This window comes from Aotus nancymaae, unplaced genomic scaffold, assembly GCF_030222135.1.
Source record: "Aotus nancymaae isolate 86718 unplaced genomic scaffold, 86718_ANA_hifiasm-v0.15.2.pri h1tg000049l, whole genome shotgun sequence".
Classification (NCBI taxonomy): Eukaryota; Metazoa; Chordata; class Mammalia; order Primates; family Aotidae; genus Aotus; species Aotus nancymaae.
The window spans coordinates 31,363,552-31,388,265 of NW_026988463.1; the positions used below are offsets into that span (position 1 = coordinate 31,363,552).

General features: G+C 41.4%; 1 protein-coding gene across 1 annotated transcript; it reads left to right on the top strand.

Annotated features, from left to right (window-relative positions):
• The first annotated feature begins 2,289 nt into the window (after positions 1-2,289).
• Positions 2,290-24,507, top strand: LOC105730225 (putative zinc finger protein 487). The gene is made up of 5 exons (XM_064362906.1): positions 2,290-2,324; positions 5,962-6,022; positions 11,484-11,501; positions 23,498-23,624; positions 23,907-24,507. The coding sequence occupies exons 1-5, from the start codon at positions 2,290-2,292 to the stop codon at positions 24,125-24,127; spliced, it is 462 nt and encodes a 153-aa protein (XP_064218976.1). The 3' UTR covers positions 24,128-24,507.
• The last annotated feature ends 207 nt before the right edge of the window (positions 24,508-24,714 follow it).

Here is a 24,714-nt window from a genome sequence, read left to right on the forward strand (position 1 = left end):
CTCTGAGGTTGTTAGGAGTTCATCTAAAAGGTATGAAGTGAGGCTGGGCACGGGGGCTCACACCTGTAATCCCAGTACTTTGGGAGGCCAAGGTGGGTGGATCACCTGAGGTCAGGAATTCAAGACCATCCTGGCTAACATGTTGAAACCCTGTCTTTGCTAAAAATACAAAATTTAGCAGGGTGTGGCTGTGGGAATCCCAGCTATTCGGGAGGCTGAGGCAAGAGAATTGCTTGAACCTGTGAGGCAGAGGTCACAGTGAGGTGAGATCGCGCCATTGCACTCCAGCCTGGGTGACGAGTGAAACTCTGTCTCAAAAAAAAAATTTGGTGTGAGGTGTGTGCAGGTTGCTGGTACGATTGCTCAAAGGGAAGGGATGGCCCCTTGCTTGGCCATCCCCTAGGCTGCTGTAGGTGTGTCTGTGCGAGCAGGTTGTGGAGCAGCACCCTGTCCCCAGGTGGTGATTTGATCACATCCTGGGGCTACTCACGCCACTGTTGCCTAAGGTGGGCTGTGTCTTGACAACCTTGTGATCCTTGATCAGAATGACCAGGCTGAGGCTGAGTAGCATCCTTAAAGGGCAGAACTCCCAGGATGGTGTCATCACTGTTCTTGTCATCCTGGCAGTTTCCTTGGTACACATGCCAGAAAGGAGACTAAGTGAGTGGCTGTGCTCCTCCGAGAGTTGGTCCTGTTGACACATGGGTCCTGAAAGGAGAGATCTTGTGGCACAGCCCAGGTGGACTGGCACATCATGGCCCTTGGTGCCTGGCTCACACAGCCCCCAGAAGACCCCCTAAAGGCCACAGACCTGCACAGTGGAGGAAGGCCTGGTACAGATGACTGATGGCTGCTTTGGGAGCTGTGGGGAGCTTGAGGGAGGCCTGTGTGCAGAGCTGCTTGGGCAATGCACAGGTTGCTGTGCTGCTGCTGAGCATTCAGGCGAGGTCTGTGACTGGGGCTGCCTCTGCTCTGGCCTGGGGGCTGAGCTCTTCAGTTCTGAGCCCAAGTCTAAGACAGAGAAAGGGAAACAAGGCTGTCAGAAGACCTAAGAGGTTCTGCTTCATTCCATCTGTGAGGCAGAAGTGACATATGTTGGGCTTAATCTCGGTGATTCTGTCTGTACGTAACATTTAGTCTGCAAAATATGGATGAGTTAGGGGAATTACTGCACTGGCCCATGAATGGATCGCACATTGATATGCTAGGATTGCAGAATTTTCCCACAAGAGAGGACCCTAGATGATTAGATTATCACACCTCGGGGTTAGTGGAGGGGCAGAATCTACACTGATGTTTAGTGCCTAGAAGCCTGGGATGGAGATAAAGGTAACAACACATAAGACATAAGACAAATATGACCTAAGACAGCACCCTCATAACAAGGAACTGTCATCTTCTTTCAAGATACCAGCTCCCATTTCTCTAGTACCATCTCCACGGGCACTACCACTTCTTATGGGACAAATTGTACACCACAGACAGAAAACTTACCTGCATTCTGGATTCTGGAGTGCCTGTTTGTTTTGCCAGCTCTTCCTTGATGGCAGTTCCCAGGAACTGGTTCCTCTGAAAGGCTTGAAGGAGGACACCTGTCTGCAGTTTAGTGATGGCATCACTTTTGTCTCCCTCCTTTGTTAAGCATTCTGGAGGAAAACACAGGAAGAAAAGAGGGCTTTCAGGACATCTTCACATCAACCTTGGGACATTTAAAAGACATTTAAGTAGACATTTAAAAATATTGTTTTTAGTACCCTGACTCCCTCTCAGGCCCCTGAGGTGCTCATGCACTGATCCTGGCTCTTGGATTAAAGAAGAGACTCTGTACTGTCTGCCATACCAGGACTGGAAGATCCATGGCCTTCCCTTTTTCCAAACTACCTTCCCACCAGATGGGGATGCTGGTCACGTCCCCAGCACTAGTGTGCTGTGGAAGAGACATCAGCATTCTCTGCAACAAAATTGGAAACAGCCTAAAGAGACATTTCTACTTCAAAGAGATGCACTAAGGAATTGCAGTGGCACTGCTGGGGACTCACCTGGGGCCCAGGGCTGAGGCTTCTTGTGTCCCTGGAGCTACTCTTCTCCCAAGGGGTGTCCACTCTGCAGCCAGCTCAGCCTCAAGTGTCTTCTCTGGTTTTGAAAACAAAATTATGTGGGAAAAGATTCCAGTTTTATCCAGTCTACTTTACATAATGTTAAGTATGTATTTGAGCTCAATACCAAGAATCATTTCCTTCTCTGTCACGTCCGTGGTCTCCAAAGGAAAGGACCCTGGGTTAGGAGACAATGGCTGGCATCCTAAAGGGAGAGCTGACCAATGGGTATGTGTCCACTCTTCCTTCACCTCTTCCCCACCCCACACTTGTTTCATTCTCACTCTCATTTGCTCTCTCTGCCCTCCCTCTCACTTGCTAGGTCTCACCAAGTCTTTGGTCAAGGACTGACTGACTTTCCTTGGCCCTCTGTCATCTCCCCATAGTCAAAGGCGTTTCATAACACACAATCCATGTGAAGGGACCTCTGATGAGAATTCATATAAAGAGGAGCTCACTAATTACCAATACTTGCTCCTGAGCTGGAATTATTCATATATACCTGAGAGTTCATTCATTCCAAAGGCAATACTAGATAAGAAGACTCCTATGAACCAGATACCTAACTAAATAGATTGTGACTGTCATAATCAAAATGTGTGGCTGCCTCCTCCTTACTGGAGGGCATAGAGGAATGTGCTTTTAATCATTCCTGAGTGTTTCATGTGGGGACTTGATAACTCATGATAAAGATTCTATCCCAAAAGACAAGCAATACTTATTGACCTGCTCTTACATCCCAGGCAGTTTGTAAAACTGTTAAATCTATTCTCTCAATATATCACTTCAAATATGATCAGGAAAGAAGTCTTAAACATGACTGGAAATGTGGAGGCAACAAATACATTAGTGAATACCCGGGCAGATCCAGCCTCTTTCTACATGGTTTCTTGTACTTTCTTTCCCCACCATCAATTCAGGTGGGCCTGGTGCCAGTGCACCAGCCGATCTCCATGGCTTCCTACACGCTGTCATTCTGGGATTTGATGAAGCACTCTGACACCTGGACTGGGTGCATAAAGAGAAGGAAATACGTCTTCACCTGACCTGCCTGAAACTCAGATCCCTGTATCCCAGCACTTACTGGGGATTATAGCATTTGATATGAAACCCTGACCATAGGCTTTTCTTCAACAGAGTCTCTTTTACTTAGCTGTTCACAGTCTGGATACACTTCTTCTGGTGTGATTGTGACCTTTCCAGCTATTTCTTTCTTAACTGGAGAATGATTTCATTTTTATATCCATTATTCTACTCAAAATATTATTCCAAAACGAGATTAAGTGTGTAAAACTCACATAAAAACACTTTATAGAGGCCAGGCACAGTGGCTCATGGCACAATGGCTCACACCTGTGACCCCAACACTTTGGGAGGCCAAGGTGGGTGGATGACTTGAGGCCAGGAGTTCAAGACCAGTCTGGCCAACATGGCAAAACCCCATCTCTACTAAAAATAAAAAAATTAGCCAAGTGTGGTGGCACATACCTATAATCCCAGTTACTTGGGAGGGTAAGGCATGAGAACAGCTTGAACCCGAGAGACAGAGGTTGCAGTGAGCTGAGATTGCATCACTGCACTCCAGCCTGGGTGACAGAGTAAGACTCTGTCTCAAAATATAACAGTAGATAAGAAACAAAATCCATGGGATGAAAAATGGGACTTTATGGCAGCCCTGACCTCGTTATTTTCAATACGGCCTATTAAAGAACAAGAATTCTGTTCCAGGTATCAATGACATTGGTTCCAGGTATCAATGACAACCTATCATGATCATGGTGACCCTATTACCTATATTCTCTAGAACATGCAAATATGATTTAATTTTCTCCTATCAGGAAAAAGGCCCAATTTCACTTTCTTCTCCCATCAATGATTACATGAGACCATGTGTTCCAAGATTGGTAAAAGGCAGAGATAGGGGATCTTATTTCAGTTCATCCTCAACATGGTACAATTGGAGACTGCTTAGCCCAGCGTCTCTCTTTTCTTTTGACACCAAGGAAATGAAATGGGAATATAAGCCCACCTGTATCCCAGACTCCAGACTGCCAATTTCTTTGTGCAGTTGTTCCCTGGTTCGTATGCCAGGATAGGAGTTCTGCTCAAATAATGCTTGAAGGGGATTCTTTTGACTTGGGTTCAAAACAATTTCTATTCAGATTATTGTGGGAGACAGCCTGGTACAGAGAAATAGGTCAAAGCTGTGGGAAGGATTTGTCGTGGATTTGCATCTGTGATGCAGACACAGGCCTTATATTGATGCTAGGTTCAAGGTGTTGAGACCCAGTGGTCGCTCTGTGTTTGTACTTTTTGGATACACACTCCATGATTAACTGGGCACAGGGCATTACACAGATTAGAAAGGGTGATAGCATTCATCCGGAGATCCATACCAAAAACTGAATCTCCTGCCATACAGAAAGTTACACACAAACAACTTAGAAACCAGTTGAAAAAGGGGACATTAATGAAACATTTAGTTTCAAAATAAATGTGAAAACCAAATTTAGACTTTCTGAGTTAAATGTGTTTATGGCAAGGTTGAAAAACTACCTGTTGGGCTTTATGCTCACTATTTGGTTAATGAAATCAATCGTGTTCTCCAAACCTCAGCGTCACGCAGTATACCCCTGTAACAAAACTGCACATGTAACCCCTGGATCTAAGATAAAAATAGAAATTATTTAAAATTAAAAAAATACATGTTATCTTCAAAGGGTGGTCATTAGGATGAACCCTGATGTGGTAGGAAGGAGGCATGTAGTTGAGTCCCAGTAAACTATCTGGAGAGGAGAGAGAATGGCCTTGCATCCCCCATGCAGGGAGAGTGACCAGCAGAGGTGTCAAGAGCTGTTATAAAATTTGCAGCATTACCGAAGATCTTTGTAGCAAACTGGTTCCCAAGGAACTCTTGACAGGAATCAGAATGCATCTTTGTCACTCCTTGTAATATTAAAAAGGAAACAACAGTAACAACAAAAAACCCACCAACATTTCCTTGGATTTATGAGACCAGACAATTTCTGAGAGCTGTGTGGCAGCCTTCATAGTGGAGAAAACAGTTTTTCTCCCACATCTCCATTCATCTGGGTCACTGTGCTTCACTCACATGGCACTGCAGTGCTGTGAGATATACTACAGATACAGTCAGCTTTGTCCTGGGACTGGATGTTAGAGATGGTTAAGGAGTGGTCAGCCTCAGACCTGGAGCTGAGAAGTGATCAGGGATCCCGTCCCCCTTGCCGCAGCTTCCATCACTCTTAAGCCACATCACACACCAAGGGGCTTCCCTGGCCATGCTACCATGCAGTGGTGTAGGTGCTATGCTTACTGCTCAGTGTGCAGGTGAGCTTGGCTCAGGCTCCCAGGCTGGGAGAGGGACCCTGGAAACAAACTCATTATGTCTTGGAAGAAGGAGAAGAGAAGTCTAATTTTAGATACAACAAGAAATGAAGCCAGCATCTAATGAAGAAGTGATGTCACAATTACAGTTCATACTGTACACTAACATATGACACAAATATTGATGAAGATAAAATGGTTGCCCTATTAAATGGAAAATTAATCACTAGATAAAGACAGTTATGAAAAAACTGGACTTCAAGATTGTCCTCTGTGCCACTGCTGCTGCTGGCCATGCATGTATGAGTGAGCACAGATCCCACTGCCAGCACCCTTTGAAGTGCTTTGGCTAGCACCCTCACCCCATTGGAGTGTTGTTGCTAGTAGAATGAGAGCACTTCAGCATCTCCAGTGCTGCAGGTTCCAAACCTGAGGTCCACAGAACAATGCTTGGGGCCCAGGGTTAGAACATGCAGCCCAGGAATGCTGACCTGAGCCTTGGCCCCCTGATATTTTCCAGAACAAAGCCAATTAACTTAACCTACCTTCTTACACGATCAAACCCTCAAGGGTATTACAGAGTATGAAAAACCCCACCCAAAGGACAACTTCAAAGATTAAAAGAACATCAGCCCACACAGTTGAGAAAGAACCAGTGCAAGACCTCTAGTAACTAAAAAATCCAGAATGCCTTTTTACCTCCAAATGACCACAGTAGTTCCCCAGCAATTATTCATAACAGGCAGAAATGGCTGAAATGACAGACATAGTATTCAGAATCAATAGGAACAAAGATCGTGGAGATTCAGGAGAAAGTCAAAACCTAATTCATGGAATTGGGAACTATACAGGAACAATACACGAGCAACAACACAGAAGCTGAAAGATGAAATAGCCATTTTAACAATGAACCAACTTGATCTGTTAGAGCTAAAAAAAAAAACTCAACTACAAGAATTTCCTAATACAATCACAGGTTTTTTTTTTTAATTATACCTTAGTTCTGGGATGCATGTACAGAGCGTGCAGGTCTGTTATGTAGGTATACACATGCCATGGTGGTTTGCTGCATCTATGAACCAGTCATCTACATTAGGTATTTCTCCTAATGCTATCCCTCCCCTAGACCCCAACCCCTGACAGGCCCTGGTGTGTGATGTTTCCTCCCCCCACTGTCCATGTTTTCATTGTTCAACTGCCACTTATGAGGGAGAACATGCTGCATTTGATTTTCTGTTCCCTGTGTTAGTTTGCTGAGAATGATGGTTTCCAGTTTCATCCATGTCCCTGCAAAGAACATGAACTTACCCATTTTCATGGCTGCATAGTATTCCATGGTATATATTTGCCACATTTTCTTTATCCAGTCTATCATTGATGGGCATTTGGGTTTGTTCCAATTCTTTGCTATTGTGACCAGTGCTTCAATGAACATATGTGTGCATGTGCCTTTCTAGTAGAATGATTTATAATGGTTTGGGTATATACCCAGTAATGGGATTGTTGGGTCAAATGGTATTTCTAGTTCTAGATCCTTGAGGAATCACCACACTGTCTTCCACAAAGGTTGAACTAATTTACACTTGCCTCTTTTTTAGTTATACAGATTTCTCTAGCAGGTGGTTGCCCAGCAGCCCACTTGAATTCTTCTGAAGATAGGCTTTTTTCTCTACCACATGACGAGGCTGCAGGATGCAAATTTTCCAAACTTTTATGCTCTACTTCCCCTTTAAATAGAAGTTCCAACTTATGTCTTTGATTCCATATCTAAGCATAGGATGTTAGAAGCAGTCACACCATTTTTTTTTTTTTTTTTTTGAGACAAGGTCTCACTTTGTCTCCTAGGCTGGAGTGTCATGGCATAATTGTGGCTCACTGCAGCCTAGTCTTCCCAGGCTTAGGTAATGGTCCCATCTCAGCCTCTTGAGTAGCTGGGACTACAAGCTCATGCTGCACGCCAGCTATTTTTTAAATATTTTTAGTTAGAGATGGGGTTTTGCCATGTTTCCCAGGTTGCTCTTGACCTCCTGGGCTCCAGTGATCTGCCTGCATTGGCCTCTGAAAGTGCTAGGATTACCAGTGTGAGCCACCATGCCTGGCCCATGCCACTTCTTGAACACTTTGCTGCTTAGAATTTTTTTCTGCCAGATACTCTACAACATCACTCTCAAGTTCAAACTTCCACAGATCCCTAGGACATGGATGCAATCCAGCCAAGCTCTTCTCTAAGGCATAACATGTGTGACCTTTGCTCTAGTTTCCAGTAAGTTCCTCATTTCCATGTGAGACCTCATCAGCCTGGACTTCACTTTCCGTATCACTGTCAGCTTTTTGGTCAGAATCATTTAACCAGTTTCTAAGAAGTTCTAAACCTTCCCTCATTTTCCTGTCTTCTTCCAAGTCCTCCCAACTCTTTCAACCCTCTGCCCATTACCCAGTTCCAGAGCTGTTTCCACATTTTCAGGTATCTTTATAGCAATGCCCCATTCCTTTGTACCAATTTTCTGTATTAGGCCATTCTCACACTGCTATAAAGAAATTCCTGAGACTGGGTAATTTATATAGAAAAGAGATTTAGGTGGCTAAGGGTTCTGAAGGCTTTACAGGAAGCATGATATTGGCATCTATGTGGCTTCTGGGGAGGCCTCAGGAAACTTAGAATCATAGCAGAAGGCTAAGGGGGAGCATGCACATCACATGGCCAGAGCAGGAGCAAGGTGGGAAGAGGTGCCACACACTTTTAAACAACGAGATCTCACTCACTACTGCAAGAGCAGCAACAAGGGGATGATCCTAAACCATTTATGAGACATACACCCTCATGATCCAATCACTTCCCACCAGGCTCCAGTACAGGGACACATATCCAAAATATATCAGCCCCCAAGCTGGCTTAGAACTCAGGACATTTTAAACCAATTGTCACTTGATGGCTGTGCCAAGAATCAACTTCCATTCAACTGGTCAACCCTTAGCAGTTAATTGGAATTAACTGAAAATAGGGCTACCTGGGGCTGATGCTTTAGTGGTTTAATAAATTAAATCTGTGACCCCAACTGTCTCACTGACTTAATCTGAGCAACTTACCTGAACAACCTGAACTAAGGTATACTTGAGAATGGGAAGTGCCTAAATAAAGTCTATTTAAATAACTTGGAAGTCAAACTTGATGAAAAGGATACTTGAATTTAATTAGACACAGGCACAATGTGTTCAAGGTCATGAATGAACACTGTATTACAGAGGAATGTAAACATGAAATCTAGCACCTTGAGCATGTGGATATATGGCTCCTAGTATTAGGTTGGTGCAGTAATTGCAGTTTTTGCCATTGAAAGCAATGGCAAAAACCATAATTACTTCAGCTGGGCATGGTGGCCCACACCTTTGTGAGGCCGAGGCTGGTGGATCACGAGGTCAAAAGATCAAGGCTATCCTGGCCAACATGGTGAAACCCCATCTCTACTAAAAATACAAAAATTAGCTGGGTGTGGTGGCAGGCACCTGTAGTCTCAGCTACTTGGGAGGCTGAGGCAGGAGAATAGCTTGAACTCAGGAGGCAGAGGTTGCAGTGAGCCAAGATCATGCCACTGTACTCCAGCCTGGCAACAGAGTGAGACTCTATCTCAAGAAAAACCCAAAAAACAAACAAACAAACAAATTTAATTACTTTTGCACCAACCTAATAGCATGGGAAGTTTTCTAATTACATGCAACAATTCAGACATATAAAAAAGTCAAGAGTACAAAATCATGTTACATCTGAGGAAAACTTTTTTTTTAACCTTTGAGATCAATATTTTAGTATTATAACAGCAGAAATAGAATATGGGGAAAAGTTAAAAGAGCTGATGGAGGCCAGGCACAGTGGCTCACGCCTATAATCCCAGCACTTTTGGAAGGCCAAGGTGGGCAGATCACCTGGGGTCAGGAGTTCCAGACCACCCTGTCTCTACTAAAGATACAAAAATTAGCTGGGCATGGTGGTGCATGCCTGTAATCCGAGCTACTTGGGAAGCTGAGACAGGATAATTGCTTGAACCCAGGAGGCAGAAGCTGCGGTGAGCTGAGATCATGCCATTGCACTCCAGCCTGGGCAACAAGAGTGAAGCTCTGTTTCAAAAAAAAAAAACTGATGGAAAAGTTGAAGGGCAAAGTTACCATTCTAGCCAACATTTTGTCTTACAGTACAAAGATTTTTGAAGGGGAAAAGAAACAGAAGACAATGATGTGTGATCTGTAAATAATGTGTAAAAAAAATACAGTAAAGGCTGAACTTCTGATATATACAGCTAAGAAGTTTTAAAAAGAAACAGATTTGAGAATTAAAAATTATTACCACATATACACATAAAAGCCTGGTTATTCACTGACAAATTAAGAAAAATGAAGCACTATATGTTCACCAGTGGGTTGTTTGAAAACATAATACTTTTTAAAATGGAGACTTCTGATAACCCCAAATTCCAGGATTAAATGTGTGTTGTGGCACATCAGTCAGCCTGATCACACACACTCTTATGATCTGGTCATGAGAATTAGGAAAGGGAAGGGAATTGACAAGCCCTTTAAACATGCAACAATGAAAAATTCTGTAATAAACAGGAGAGAGCTGTCATGTCTAAAATACAGTAGATACCCTTTTAGATATGAAATGGTTCAGCACAAATTTCCATCACTGCTGATTCATCACAGGTTTCTAGAAGTTTCATCAAATGGGTCATGGATGAGATATAAAAATTGCATTAATATAGATGTTGCCATTTTTTTTCCAGGGATTATTTGAGGGGGTAGTTTACAGGGTTTGGGAAGAAACATGTGGTATTTCCTCACTCAAGAGTATAGAATTTTTTTTTTTTGAGACAGGGTGCAGTACCTACAGGACACCTCCAGTGTCACCCAGGCTGGAGTGCAGTGGCATGATTTTGGCTCACTGCAACCTCCACCTCCTGGTTTCAAGTGATTCTCCTGCCTCAGCCTCCTGAGTAGCTGGGATTATAGGTGCTCACCACCACATCCAGCTAATTTTTGTATTTTTAGTAGAGACGGGGTTTCACCAGGTTGGTCAGGCTAGTCTCAAACTCCTGACCTTGTGATCCGCCTACCTTGGCCTGCTGGGATTACAGGCATGAGCGACTGTGCCCGACTGGGTATAGAATTTTAATGGTTAATAGCTAGATAGAAAAATGTGTGTGTGTGTGTATGGGACTATCATAAACATACATATACATGTCCAGTGACTCAGGAATTTCATCACTGCCTCTCTCATATGAAGTTTAAGATTTAGTGGTGATATTTAAGAAAAACTAGAAAACAGTCACATCTCTGAATACTCAATTAGGGGAGAAAATAAGAAAAGATTTAGGAATATATTAATAAAATAGAGCTCTCTGATTGAAGGAAAAACATTCAAAGAGCAGATCAGACTTTCATTTGGATGAGCAAAATACTTTCCTTCCTGCTGCTACCTGAGTGTCCACAGTAAATGAAGAGTAAATGAATAAATGTAAGCAAAGCCCTTAAAAAGCTTTGTCACAATGTCAGTGCTATATGATTGCTTAATTAATAAATCTAGAAAGATGTGCAGAAACTTAACCATTGTTAGTTTCAGAGGCAGAACTTGGTAGGCTGCACAATAGGGAAAAAAGAAAACTTAGATTTCAGTGTATGTTATTTTGTACCTTGTGAATGTCCTACAAGTGTGTTATTGTTGCTACTTTCACTGTGAATTTTTTTTTAAGAAAGAACCACCACCACAAAATAATGCATAAAGCAATCATTTTATTTTGTTCATGGTTCACAGGGCTAGGAAGACAGAAAAGATGGCTTATTGCTGCTTATTGGTGTTTGGGGACTGCAGAAGAAGACTCATTGGCTGGAGTTGAATCCATAGCAAGGGGTTGGCATCATCTGGAGGTGACTTCACTCACATGTCTGCAGAGGACATGGGTGCAGTACCTACAGGAGACCTCCCAGATTTCCCAGGTGCCCAGGCTTCCAGGTAGTCCTCTGCTACCTTGAACATTCAGAGCTTTGACTTAGTGGTCAAGGGCACGTCAGGTGAGTGACCTGAGTGAACCAGGCAGATGCTCATGGCCTTTTTAAACATAACTTGGGAAGTTACACAGCATCACTTCCATGTCATGCATCAGTGACAAGTGAGCACTAGTGTCCGGTCTGGTAAGTGTGGGCATAGACCCCCCAACTCTCAAGGAGAGAATAGCAAAAATTGCAAACATCTTTAAAAAGCCACAGGCATATTCTAGTTTAAAACTACTCAGGTTTTAGCTCTCCTAGGCTTCCCACCATAGCTCTGGAGTGATCTTAGGGCTTACATTTCCTCACAAACTTGGAAGCAGCAGACGAATGGACCTTGGTAGTAGTTGTGACCAAGGGTCTTTTGCTTATGTCTTGGGAGATCCACCCAAGAGAGATACAGGTCAGCAATTGCTGATGCTCACTTTTAAGTGGGAGCTAAATAATGAGAACTCATGGACACAAAGAGGGGAACAGCAGACACTGGGTCTACTTGAGGGTAGAAGGTGGAAGGAGGGAGAGGATCAGAAAAATAACTAGGATTAGTACATGGGTGATGAAATAATCTGCACAATAAACCCCTATGATATGAGTTTACCTATATAACCTGCACATGTCCCCCTGAACCTAAAGCAAAAGGTTAAATAAAAATGGAAATATACTCTAGCAGAGATGCCTCTCAAATATGTGATAAAGGATCTGTTACTTTATCGCATAGGCCAGGGGTAAGGTAATTGTGGGTTTTACTTCTGCCTCAATCACTATGAGTTGATTGGCAAGTAAATGCAAAGATTCAGGGAAACTTACTGAAGTGTTATGGGGCAATAAAAGCTAATATCTGCCTTAAATGTTGCTCTATCAAGGAACCATTTAATTGACTGTTTACAAGATTTAGGCCGAGCACGGTGGCTCATGCCTGTAATCCCATCACTTTGAGAGACTGAGGTGGCTGGATCACCTGAGGTCAGGAGTTCAGACCAGCCTGGCCAACATGGTGAAACCCTGTCTCTACCAAATACACAAAAATTAGCCGGGCATGGTGATGGGTACTCCCAGCTACTCAGGAGGCTGAGGCAGGAAAATTGCTTGAATCTGGGAGGCAGAGGTTGCAGTGAGCCAAGATCGTGCCATTGCATTCCAGCCTGGGTGACAAGAACGAAACTCCATCTCAATAAAAAAAAAATCACAAGATTTAAGTATTTGGAATGGAGAGGAGGCTTTATTTCTTAAAAGGGATTACAGCCTGCAATAGGCTGAGAAGAGTGCCTCTGGCTAAGACCAGAAATAGGCACTTTGAAGGAAGACAGGTTGGGGTAGAAGCATTATGCTGGACCAGTTGGCTAAATATACATATTCAACAGGTTACAGGAAGAGCTACGAATATGCAAGAAGGTGGTCCTGATGCATCTTTATTGAATCAACATGCATGTAACAATTGGCCCATGTTTATTTGGGGTTGGAGACTTAATATTTCAATGTATTAGGCCCTATCAGTCAAAATATCTTTTCAGGACATGAAGGCACTGAAGTGTGAAACTTCTGTAAATCCAGCCAGAACCAGTTCATGGTGGGTGGTCTTATCAGGAGAGAGTTACTGAATTCAGTCTCTTTTCCAATCAAAGCTGTAGTTCAATGCTTGGGACAGGAATTGGTGATTAGGGTTTGGCGATGAGCTACAAGTGTTTTCATTTTGCTTATCTCAAGGCCAGTGCTTATTTAGCTGCTAGAGAAAAAGAGAAAAGCCTTGTGGCAGTTAGACCATAGTTTACTCTTTAAGTTTAGGGTGCTTGACTTAACCCTGGCCTGGCATGGCCTTAGGTCTTTATAATTTGCTATCTCATTCCCACAAAAAGTCTGCTCTGCCAGTCTTATGATCTCTATATTAACATTAATGCTGGTAATTTGTTGTGTCTAAACCATAAACATGAGAAGGTATAATGAGACATGTGTGACTTCCCATCTCGTCATGGCCAGGAACTCAGTTGTAAGGTTTTTCTGGGGTCCCGTTGGCTAAGGGAAGTGTCCTGCAGTTGGTGGGGGCTTAAGATTTTATTTTTAGTTTACAATTCCCAGAAAAGGAAAGGCTGCAGATAAACCTTAAATATCCTGCACTTGTGTTTCAAAGCAATAAAACAGACCTCTTTTTTTTGAGACGGAGTTTCGCTCTTGTTACCCAGGCTGGAGTGCAATGGCACGATCTCGGCTCACTACAACCTCCGCCTCCTGGGTTCAGGCAATTCTCCTGCCTCAGCCTCCTGAGTAGCTGGGATTACAGGCACATGCCACCATGCCCAGCTAATTTTTTGTATTTTTAGTAGAGACAGGGTTTCACCATGTTGACCAGGATGGTATTGATCTCTTGACCTTGTGATCCACCCGCCTCGGCCTCCCAAAGTGCTGGGATTACAGGCATGAGCCACCATGCCTGGCCCAGACCTCTTAAGTACTAATTGAGGTGTGTACAATTTATATGGTGGCCACATTCCTTTCTAGCCTGGAAGCCCTGTGAGGACAGAGGTCTTGATTTTTTTATTCCTTAACATTTTTCTTACCCCCAAGTTAGCACATAGCAGCAGCTACACAGATGGAAATCTCTCTCTCTCTTCCCCATAGTTTCTACCTTGAACAATTCTCCCTGCCAACATGCAGGGTCACCCTGTAGCCTTATAGTTTCCCCAACATCTAATGTATGTTCTTCCAGTACCTGGAGACTGAGATACTGCAGGGCCAGACAGCTGTGTTCCTAGCGGAGTGACAAGTAAGGCTTTGTTGAGCTCTTTTTACCTTATTCACCTTAGAGTCCAAGCTGACCAACTCAAAACTACACGCATCAGGCCAGAAAATCACCAGCCTCTAAGGGTCAGCTCTCTGATCTTACAAGAGCTCATTAGAGATGAAAAACTGCTTTGTAAATTCCAAAGCATATCTCTAGCTCAAGAATGCCTCTGTTCACATTGTATTCCCAGTGGCTCCAATAGGCAAAACCCATAGCACAAATTGTTAATTTTGGAGATAAGTTCTGTTTCCAGTATTGAGAATTTAAATTTCAAGCTGCCCACTAGCTGCGAAAAGTGAGGAAGTTGTGTCCCGCTCATCTTCCTCTGCAGTTTTTCCTGATCAGTGTGTTCCCTCTAGAATTTATGAAATTGAAAGCATTTAACATTTTGTACTAATTTTATACTAAGACATGTAGCTGTAATAGCCACAAAACACAAAGCCATTAAACATTTTTTTTTCTATTGCAAACTACACCCGTAACAGTAAATCCAGCATTTGCAGTTAGGTTAGCATTACTGCTGTGGGACAGATCCAGATTGGAAAGCAGAAGGGGCGAGTAAAGGGAGAGGTAAAGAAGGAGGCAGCTCTTGCAACATGGCAGCAGCTGGGCTGAAGAGGAGGCTGGATGGAGTCTTTGCACCCTCCCCACCCTCCCAGCCCAGCTTTGCTCTAGTCCTGAGAACTTTTAACATTTTGGGGGCACCCAACATTCACCTTTATAATTTTTCACTGTTGTTTTTTTTCCTTCCACCTGAAGAAGAGATTATGCAGCTGTATATTTTCCCCCTCACTTCATCCAGCATAGCTCAAAGAAGCCAGGGTTGGATCCATTTCTAATCCCATAGGTCACTGGGGCTTCTAACAGCAGACAGCAGTTCAGCTGCTGCTCTCAAATCCTGGAGGGCTCCATAGACACCCAGGTACCAAAGGTTCATCACCATTCCCCTTCATTCTTCCTTTTCCCAAACAGTGAAAGAGCTAAATCTTCATGAGACATGGTTGTTCTAGCAAATTCCACCTCTGGGTGAGATGCAGTGACTCATACCTGTAATCTCAGCACTTTGAGAGGCTGAGGTAGGATCACTTGAGGCCAGGAGCTCAAGATAAACCTGGGCAACATAGTGAGACCCCCCATCTTTACAGAGAAAAAAAAGCCCAGGATGGTGGCATGTGCCTATAGTCCCAGCTCTTCAGGAGAATATATATCTGTAGTCCTAGCTGTGGCAGGAGGATCACTTGTGCCCAGGACTTTGAGCCTGCAGTGAGCTATTATTGTGCCACTGCACTCCAGCCTGGGTGACAGAGAAGCAAAAAAAATTTACTTCTGATACCAACTGTATAGGTCATTCCCAAGACCACTTCTGGGTTAATCAAATTGCTAGGAGGACTGACAGGACTTGGCATGTAGTCACACCATGGCTATGATTTATTACAGCAAGGTCAGCAAAGGGGAACGGTCATAGGGCCATGTCCAGAGGAAACCAGGCACCAGCTTCTAAACATCATCTCCTAGTGGAGTCACATAAGATGTGCTGAATTCCTCCAGCAACATGCTGTGACAACAAATGTGAAATGTTGTCACAGAAGCTCCTTAGAGACTCAGTGTCCAGGCTTTTTATTGGGGGATGGTCATGAAGACACTGTCTACTGTGCATACACCAAAATTCCAGATTCCCAGAAAAAAAAGCAGGTGTTCCTCAAAAACTGTACTGTTTAGGTACAGTGAGCTACTTGGTCAGTGACGGTGGAGGGAACCCTTCTGAAATCCAGGTTCCCAAACCTTCCCAAAATTCACATTCCCAGATACCAGCGAAGGATAGGATAGCCATCTCAGGCCACTTCAATAGCAACTCTACTTCAAATGATTATTAGTTTGCAAGTTTGTAATGCTTTCAATGGTTCAACCCCTCTTTGAGGTTAGTTCTGAGGTCAGATGTGTGAGTGACAGACACACAAAGGCAGCTACGAGATTATCAAATACACTCAGTTCAATTTTTGTGGTAGTTGCTATTATCTATTCTTATTTGTGTGTATTTGAACGTCAAATACCAAAATGCAAGCATAAACTTTGTGACGAATTGTTTGAAAAGTGGAGATTTATTAAATGAGGAAAGATTCCTTTTGAAGCTTTTTGTCAGTATGTAAAAATGGAGAAAGGCATCAGCACATAATTACAGCTAAACACAGATGTATGATTTCCTCAATTAATACTACAGAGAGTGATAAAACAGATTTTTTTATTTTAAGGCTGGGCGTAGTGGCTCATGCCTGTAATCCTAGCAATTTGGGAGGCTCAGGTGTGCAAACTGCTTGAGCTCAGGAGTTTGAGACCAGCCTGGGCAACATGGTGAAATTCTATCTCTACTAAAAATACAAAAAATTAGCTAGGCATGGTGGAGAGTGCCTGTAATCCCAGCTACTCCAGCCTGGGTGACAGAGCAAGACAATTACTTTTGCTGTATCTCATATAAGTGAAATCATACAGTATTTGTCCTATTGTGGCTGGCTTATTTCATCTAGCATAATATCCTCAAGTTTCCTCAGTGTTGTAGCATGTGTCAGAATTTATCTTTTTTAAGGTTGAATATTTCATTGTACCCATGTTTTGTTTATTCATTCATCTGTCAGAGGACATTTGTGTTCCTTCCTCCTTTTGACTGTTGTGAATTATGCTGCTGTGAACATGGGTGTACAAATATTTCTTTGAGATCCTTCTTTCAGTTATTTTGGTTATATACTCTGAAGTGGTATGGTTGGAACCTATGGTAATTCCATTTTTAATTTCTTGAGGAAACACAAACCTGTTTTCTACAAAAGGTGCACCATTTTACAGTCCCACCCTCAGTGTAGAGGATTCTGATTTCTCCATATCCTTGCCAACACTCATTATTTTCTTTTATTGTTGTGATAGCAACCATTGTAATGGGTGTAAGGTAATTTTTCACAGTAGTTTTGATTTGTAATTCCCTAATGATTAGTGATGTTGAGCATATTTTCTTTTTCTTTGTTTTTTTTTTTGAAATGAAGTCTCAGTCTGTCGCCCAGGCTGGACTGCAGTGGCACAATCTTGGCTCACTGCAAACTCCACCTCCCAGTTTCAGCCAATTCTCCTGCCTCAGCTTCCTGAGTAGCTGGGATTACAGGCATGCATCACTACACCCAGCTAATTTTTGTATTTTTAGTAGAGACGGGATTTCACCATGTTGGTCAGTGCTGGGATTACAGGCGTGAGCCACCGTGCCCAGCCTGTTGAGCATATTTTCATAAGCTTGTTGACCATTTGTATATCTTTTATGGAGAAATGTCTGTTCAAGTCCTTTGTCCATCTTTGAATCAGGTTATTTTGTTTGCTTTGAGTTGTAGGGGTTCTTTGTATATTTTTGATATTAATTCCTCATCAGATACATGAATTACAAATATTTTCTCCTGTTGTTTTGGTTTCCTTTTCATTCAGTTAATCATGTCCTTTGATCACAGTTTTTAAGGTTGATGTTGTCCAATTTATTTTTACTTCTGTTGTGTGCTTTTTGGTATTATATCCAAGAAATTATTGCCAAATATAATGTTAAGAACCCTTTCTCCTATGTGTTCTGCTATAAATTTTGTAACTTTAGCTCTTAAAATTAGGTCTTTGATTCATTTTGAGTTACTTTTATTTTTTTAATTGAAACAGAGTCTCGCTCTATCACCAGGCTGAAGTGCAGTGGCGTGATCCCGGCTCACTGCAACTTCTGTTTTCCGGTTTCAAGCAATTCTCCTACAGGCATGCACCACCACGCCTGGCTAATTTTTTGTACTTTTAGTAGAGATGGGGTTTCACCATGTTGGCCAGCATAGTCTCGATCTCTTGACCTCGTGATCTGCCTGCCTTGGCCTTCCAAAGTGTTGGGATTATAGGTGTGAGCCAGAGTTACTTTTTTTATGGTAGTTTTCTGTTTTGCATGTGGCTATCCAGTTTTTTCAACACTATTTTTTAGAAAAATTGTCCTTTCCCTATTGACTATTCTTGACAACTTTGTTGAAAATCATTTTACCATACATGCATGGATTTTCTAGACTATACTGGCTATTTGAGACCCCTTGAAATGCCATGTAAACTTCAGGATGATTTATTTCTGTTACTATGTCTCCTTTGTAGATTGACCTTTTTTTTTTTTAAATCAGTATGTAATGTTTTTCTTTTGTAAGGATTTTTGACTTAAAGTCTTTTTTTGTCTCAAAGTCTTTTTTTGTCTCAATATAGTCATCCTGGCACTCTTTCAGTTACTATGTTCTGTCATTTCATTTTTAACCTATTGTGTTTTTGTATCTATTTTAAATAGAGTGTCTTATAGACAACATATAGCTGGATCATATAATTGTATTTATTTTGCCAATTTCTGTATTTTAGTTGGGAGTTTATTTACATTTAAAGTAAGTGATAAACTGATAAAGGACTTATGCTATTTTGCTATTTGTTTTCCATATGTATTACATCTTTCTTGTTTTCAGTTTTTCTGTGTAGGCATTCTTTTGTGTTTTTTTTTCTAATGTGCCATTTTAATTCCTTTTGCATTTCTCTGTATTCATTATTTGCCTAGTGGTTATACTTGGAATTACAATTAACATCTTGAATTTACAACAATCTAGTTTCCACTAATACCAACTGAACCTTAATAGTATATAAAAACTCTGCTCCTATACAGCTTTGTCCCCATCCTTTGTCTTGTTATTGTTACAGATTATACCTTGATAAATTGTGTGCACATTACCATAGATTTATAATTATTGTTTTATGTATTTGTCTTTTAAATCATATAGAAAAAAGAGAGAACATAAAAGCCAAGAATACAATAAGACTAGCTTTTGTATTTACTTATAGTAGTTACTTTTATCATTTGAATTTTTTGTGTGTTTGGATTGGAGTTACTGTCTAGCATCCTTTTGTTTCAACTTGAAGGACTTCTTTTGCATTTCTTGTAGGACAGGTCTAGTACTGATAAATTCTCTCAGATTCTGTTGATCTAGAAATGTTTTAATTTCTCCTTCATTTTTGAAAGCTAGTTTTGCCAAATATAGAATTCTTGATTTTTTTTTTTCTTTTGGCACTATAATGGTGCCATTATCCTACTGCCTCTGGCCTTCATGGTTTCTAATGAGAGATTGGCCGTTAATCTTATTTCAGATCCTTTGTACATGGTTAGTCCCTTATCTCTTGCTATTTTCTTTTCTTTCTTTTTTTTTTTTTTTTTTTTTTTTTTGAGACAGAGTCTCACCTTGTTGCCCAGGCTGGAGTGCAATGGCGCAATCTTGGCTTACTATAACCTCCGTCTCCTGGGTTCAAGTGATTCTCCTGCCTCAGCCTCCTGAGTAGCTGGGATTACAGGTATCTGCCACCACTCCTCCTGGCTAAATTTTTGTATCTTTAGTAGAGATGGAGTTTCACCATGTTGGCCAGGCTGGTCTTGAACTCTTAACCTCATGATCTGCTTGCCTTGGCCTCCCAAAGTGCTGGGATGACAGGCATGAGCCACCATGCCTGGCTGATGTAAATTCTTTATCTAGTAAGATCAATATCAAAGGTGTTTTTGGGGACAGGTTTTATTCATTTCTTTTTTTGTGTGTCTGTGGATCATATTATCTTCTTTGCATTCCTCATCTTTTATTGAAAACTGAACATTTTGAATATTAAAATGTGCTAAATCTAGAAATCAGATTCTTCCTTTTTCCCAGAGTTTGTTGTTGCTGTTTATTTTGTATTGTTTGTGACTTTTCTAAACTATTTTTGTAAAGTCAGTGTTGTTTGTTGTACATGATCATTGAAATCTCTGTTCTGTTAGTTTAGTGGTTATTTTGTGATTTGACAGAGATTTCTTTAAATGCCCAAAGCCAAAATAAAACAAAAAACCCTTCTGGTCTTTGCATATCAACCCGTTTTAGGGCACTCCTGTAACGGTTTGCCAGGCCATTTACATCTCTGCCTTATCCTTTACTTCCTGCTTACACAGAGACTGAAAGTCAACCAGATGTGAAAGCTTAGGTTCCTCTCAGGTTTTCTTCTGAGCATGCATACTGCCCTGGCCTTGCACATGACCTCAATTCCCTGGTATTGCAGATGCTTTTCAAACCCCTTATTCCTACCTGTGGCCCCCATGTATTTCCTTCCCAGTTTTATCGGTCCATCTGCTGCTTTTCTCATCTGGCTGCTATGGCCAGATAATTGGCTTTAAATGTTTTCCACAAGCACTTCCTGGAAGACTACTCTAACTCTGAGAAAGTTCCAAGGCAGGCAAAACAAAGACAAGCCTGTGAGCCACTTCTTCAGAGAGCCTGCACAAAGAGATCAAAATACACAACTACAGTTCTCTGAAAACAAGGTGCATACTGTCTACTTTGGCACAGGCACCAGCAAGGCATACCAGGAATGTTCTGGGTGTACTAGTTTTTTAATTAGATTGTAGAATTCTGAAAAGCTTGATTCTGAGAGGGTTCCCCCACCCCCAGCTTAACTGTTGCTTTGTCTGGGATGGAGTTTTGGAGTTACCTATTCCATTTTCAGCCTGACTCCCACATCAGTTTTTGAGTAATTACTTTCTGGCACAACAGATGCACCTGGCCCATTTTGTCCGTTTCCTGCACTATCTCTGCCATCAGCCATTTCTCCAAAGGACATTGTTCTTTTTAGTGGAGGATAGAATTTAAAAACCAAGATCTGGGTGCTCATTGGTAAAGGTTGTCACTGCCTCAGACCCTCTCAATTGACAGAGTTAGAAAATATATGTATGAATACACACACACACACACAAATACACATGTGTACATCTATTTTTGTATTGTCTGTTTAAATTTACTGAGATTTATTTTGTGCCCTAATCTATGGGCTTCCCTGTAGAATGTTTCTTGTACACTTGAGAAGAATGAATATTCTACTATTGGTAGGTAGAGCATTCCACATACTTCTTTTAGGCCTATTTGGTTTATACCATTATTCAATTACTCTGTTTTCTTATTAATCTTTTGTCTGGATATTCTGTCCATTAATGAAAGCAGACTAATGAAGCATCCAACTATTATTATAGAACTCTGTATTTCTTCATTTAAATCTGTCAGTTCCTGAAATTAGAACACTGACTTCTCTTTCATTAAGTAGTTGCCTTAAGACAAACTATATGCTCTTATAGAGGATTGATATTTTGGGAGTTATATTTCTTGGTTGGCTTTATTTTGGGTGGAACTGTCCATATGGTCTATGTATAGAACTGGTTAAACAAAAGTCCCTCACTTTCCAGAGGTGGCTGCTTATTAGTTTCCATCTTCATGAGCTGCGAGGTGTCTAAAGAGTAAGGCCCACCAAGGTGCCCTGGAAGTTAAGTACTTTGTCAGTCATTGATCCTACCTCCTTGGCTAACCCCTAACCCTGGTTGAAGGTTTAGAGCTGCACTGTCTCTGGCTATGCTTGGAAGCCACCACTCCTGCCCCTCCTATACTTGTATAAGTGGCAGGAACCCTGCCTCTGGTTTCTCATATCTGATACTATCTACTGATATCTTCCAGAAATTATATAATTGTCTTTTTGGTGTATATTATTTGCACATTTATTGTTTATGTTTCTTCCACTTATATTTTTGAAGGCATCAGAGGTAGATGTGTGTTTGAGGTTCACCATCTTTAAATGGAAGTGTCAGTTACTTTTGAAACTGTGTTCTCTCTTATTTTCCATTACTCTGGAATGTCTCCTGGTTCCATTCTCACATTTTTGTAAATTCCTTCTCAGCCTTTGTGGCCTATGTTTCTTTTTCTTGCCAGCCACTTAAATATTTGTATTCTCTTAAATTCTGTGTTGGCAATTTTTTTCCTCCATCTTTGTCTCCTTTGTGAATATCTGATCACTGGTGGCCCCTGTGACACAGAGTTGTCGTTTTCACCCATATCCTTATTTCCATGCTGGATCTGTCTCCTGAGCTTCAGAATAATCTCTGTAGCCTTCCACTGGACATGCTGACTTCCATGACATGAAGACATTCCAATAGCTGCATGACCTCCATGTGAACTTATTGTCACTCTGCAATTACCCCCTCCCCCAACCTCCTGGTTCTACTTTCCAGACCTTCTAAGCCCTCTATGCAGACCCTCTGGAAGTCACTCTTCCTCTCTTCCTTTGATTAGTGAATTCTCTCTTCCACATCTCCACTGCTGCCACTTAATATAGACAGTCTACCTCTAATGCAGCTCCCCAGCACAGTCTCCACTTTACTTGGGTGACATTACTTCCTTGGTGAAAATGGAATTATGTTACAGGGATTCAGGTGTGTATTTCAGTTCAACTTCTGCTATTCACATCAATGATCTGGTGTTGGGGGAGCAGGGAGCCTATGGCCTAAAGGAATTGTGCAAGATAATTGGGTATATGTCATATACTGCCAGTTCTTTAGGGAATGGGAGGAAAATATCAGTGTGCCTATTTATATTTTTATCTAAAAATAACAAAATTAAGCTGCCCTTATATGTGGGTTCACTGTATTTTATTTACTTTATAAATAAATATAAATAAAACTAGTAGTTGCTAAAATTTTTTTACAGATTAGATGAGTGATAAATAATTGGAGAACACTAACAGTATTAAAGCCAAGAATATTTCCTAGTCTCCCTCATCTCCCATGCCTCTGCAACCTTTACCTCATCACAGGTCAGCCATGCCCTCTTATCCTGTTAAGCAATTCCATTGACTTGCCACATATTTTTTTCAGGTTTTTAACATTTCCGTAAGTTTTTGTTATATGTTTGCAAAGGAATTAAAGTTTTATCACTTTAGTGAAATCTAATACGTTGACACACTCTCACCTGAATTTGCACAGAATCTTTTTATGATCCATCTGTGTTGCACGTATCTGTGGTATGAATCTTTTCAGTCCTGTGGTGGGTATGTCTCTGTATGTATGTTTCCTCATGAGAAGATATATTCTTCTCTTGTAAGGAAGAGTCTTGTATTCAAATTGGAATACTCAGAAACTAAGAAACCTATAGGCACATGTGGGCACTAAATATTTTTCCATTAAGTAATAAATTAATGCACCAACAGGATATTTCTACTATGATTTTAAACCCACAATGTATAACATAAAACACATGTGTCATGGAGGCCCTTTATAACATTTTCTGTTTAATTTTCAACAATAAAAATGGTAAGAATTAGTCCCTAAACATCTTTCTTCATATCACCTGATTCTTATCACTTGAAACTGAGAAGAACTGTGATTTTCCAGGGACCAGTGTCATTTAGGGATGTGACTGTGGGCTTTACTCAAGAGGAGTGGCAGCATCTGGACCCTGCTCAGAGGACCCTGTACAGGGATGTGATGATGGAGAACTACAGCCACCTTGTCTCAGTAGGTAGGTAGGAATTGTTTTCCATATAGAAGGCCTGAATGCATGTCCTTTCTTATCAATAGAAACTTGTGGAACTTTTGTAGAATATAAAAATATTTAGGTTTGAGATTCAGAGGTCAAGGACAATTTATCCCTTTTGGATACCAGAAAGAAGGGTTTTTCCTTTGCTCCCATGACAGGATTAAATGAGCTATGTATGTGTGTGTGTACTGTTTGGGGTATACTGTCTTCCTCCTTAGGGAAACCCACCCAGTTTGTCCCAAGTAATATAATTCTCATTCACAGGGTATTGCATCCCTAAACCAGAAGTAATCCTCAAGTTGGAGAACGGCAAGGAGCCATGGATATCAGAGGAAAAATTTCCAAGCCAGAGTCATCTGGGTGAGTTAGTATGTGCCAGGTGGAATTTAAAGGAAGGTAGATCACAAAGGGTAAGTTCAGATAATAAGACCATTGAAATGTTCTTCAGGAATCATGTTTTAGAGGCTCCAGACCTTTACAAGTAACATGTTGACAAGAGTCAAATATCCAGTGGCTTTGAATCACCCAGCATCTCCCTGTATCAATTCCGTACACACATCCTGTATTTTTTTAATTGTGGCATAAATTACATAGTTAAGTCACAGCTTAATAAAATTTTATACACACACACACATACACACACACACACATGCATCCATCACTGAGATGAATATATATGAATATATGTAACATTGAGAGTGATTTTTCAATATCTCTATGAAAACTCCCTGGTGTCCTCTTCCCAGTAAAGAACATCCCTCCATCTATAAAATACTAAATATATTTTTCTATACATGCTTTTTTGAGTTGCTCATTTGTTAGCATTTATCATATTTACCATTTTTTTTTTTTACAGCATATAAGTGCTGGGATTACAGCCAAGTGGCTCATGTCTGTAATCCCAGCACTTTAGGAGGCTGAGGTGGGAGGATCACTTGAGTTCAGAAATTTGAGACCAGCTTGGGCAACATAGGGAGACTCCAACTCTATGAAAACTTAAAAAACTGGCATGGTGGTACACACCTTTGGTCCCATTCCTGGCTAATTTTTGTGGTCTCAGCTATTGTAGAGC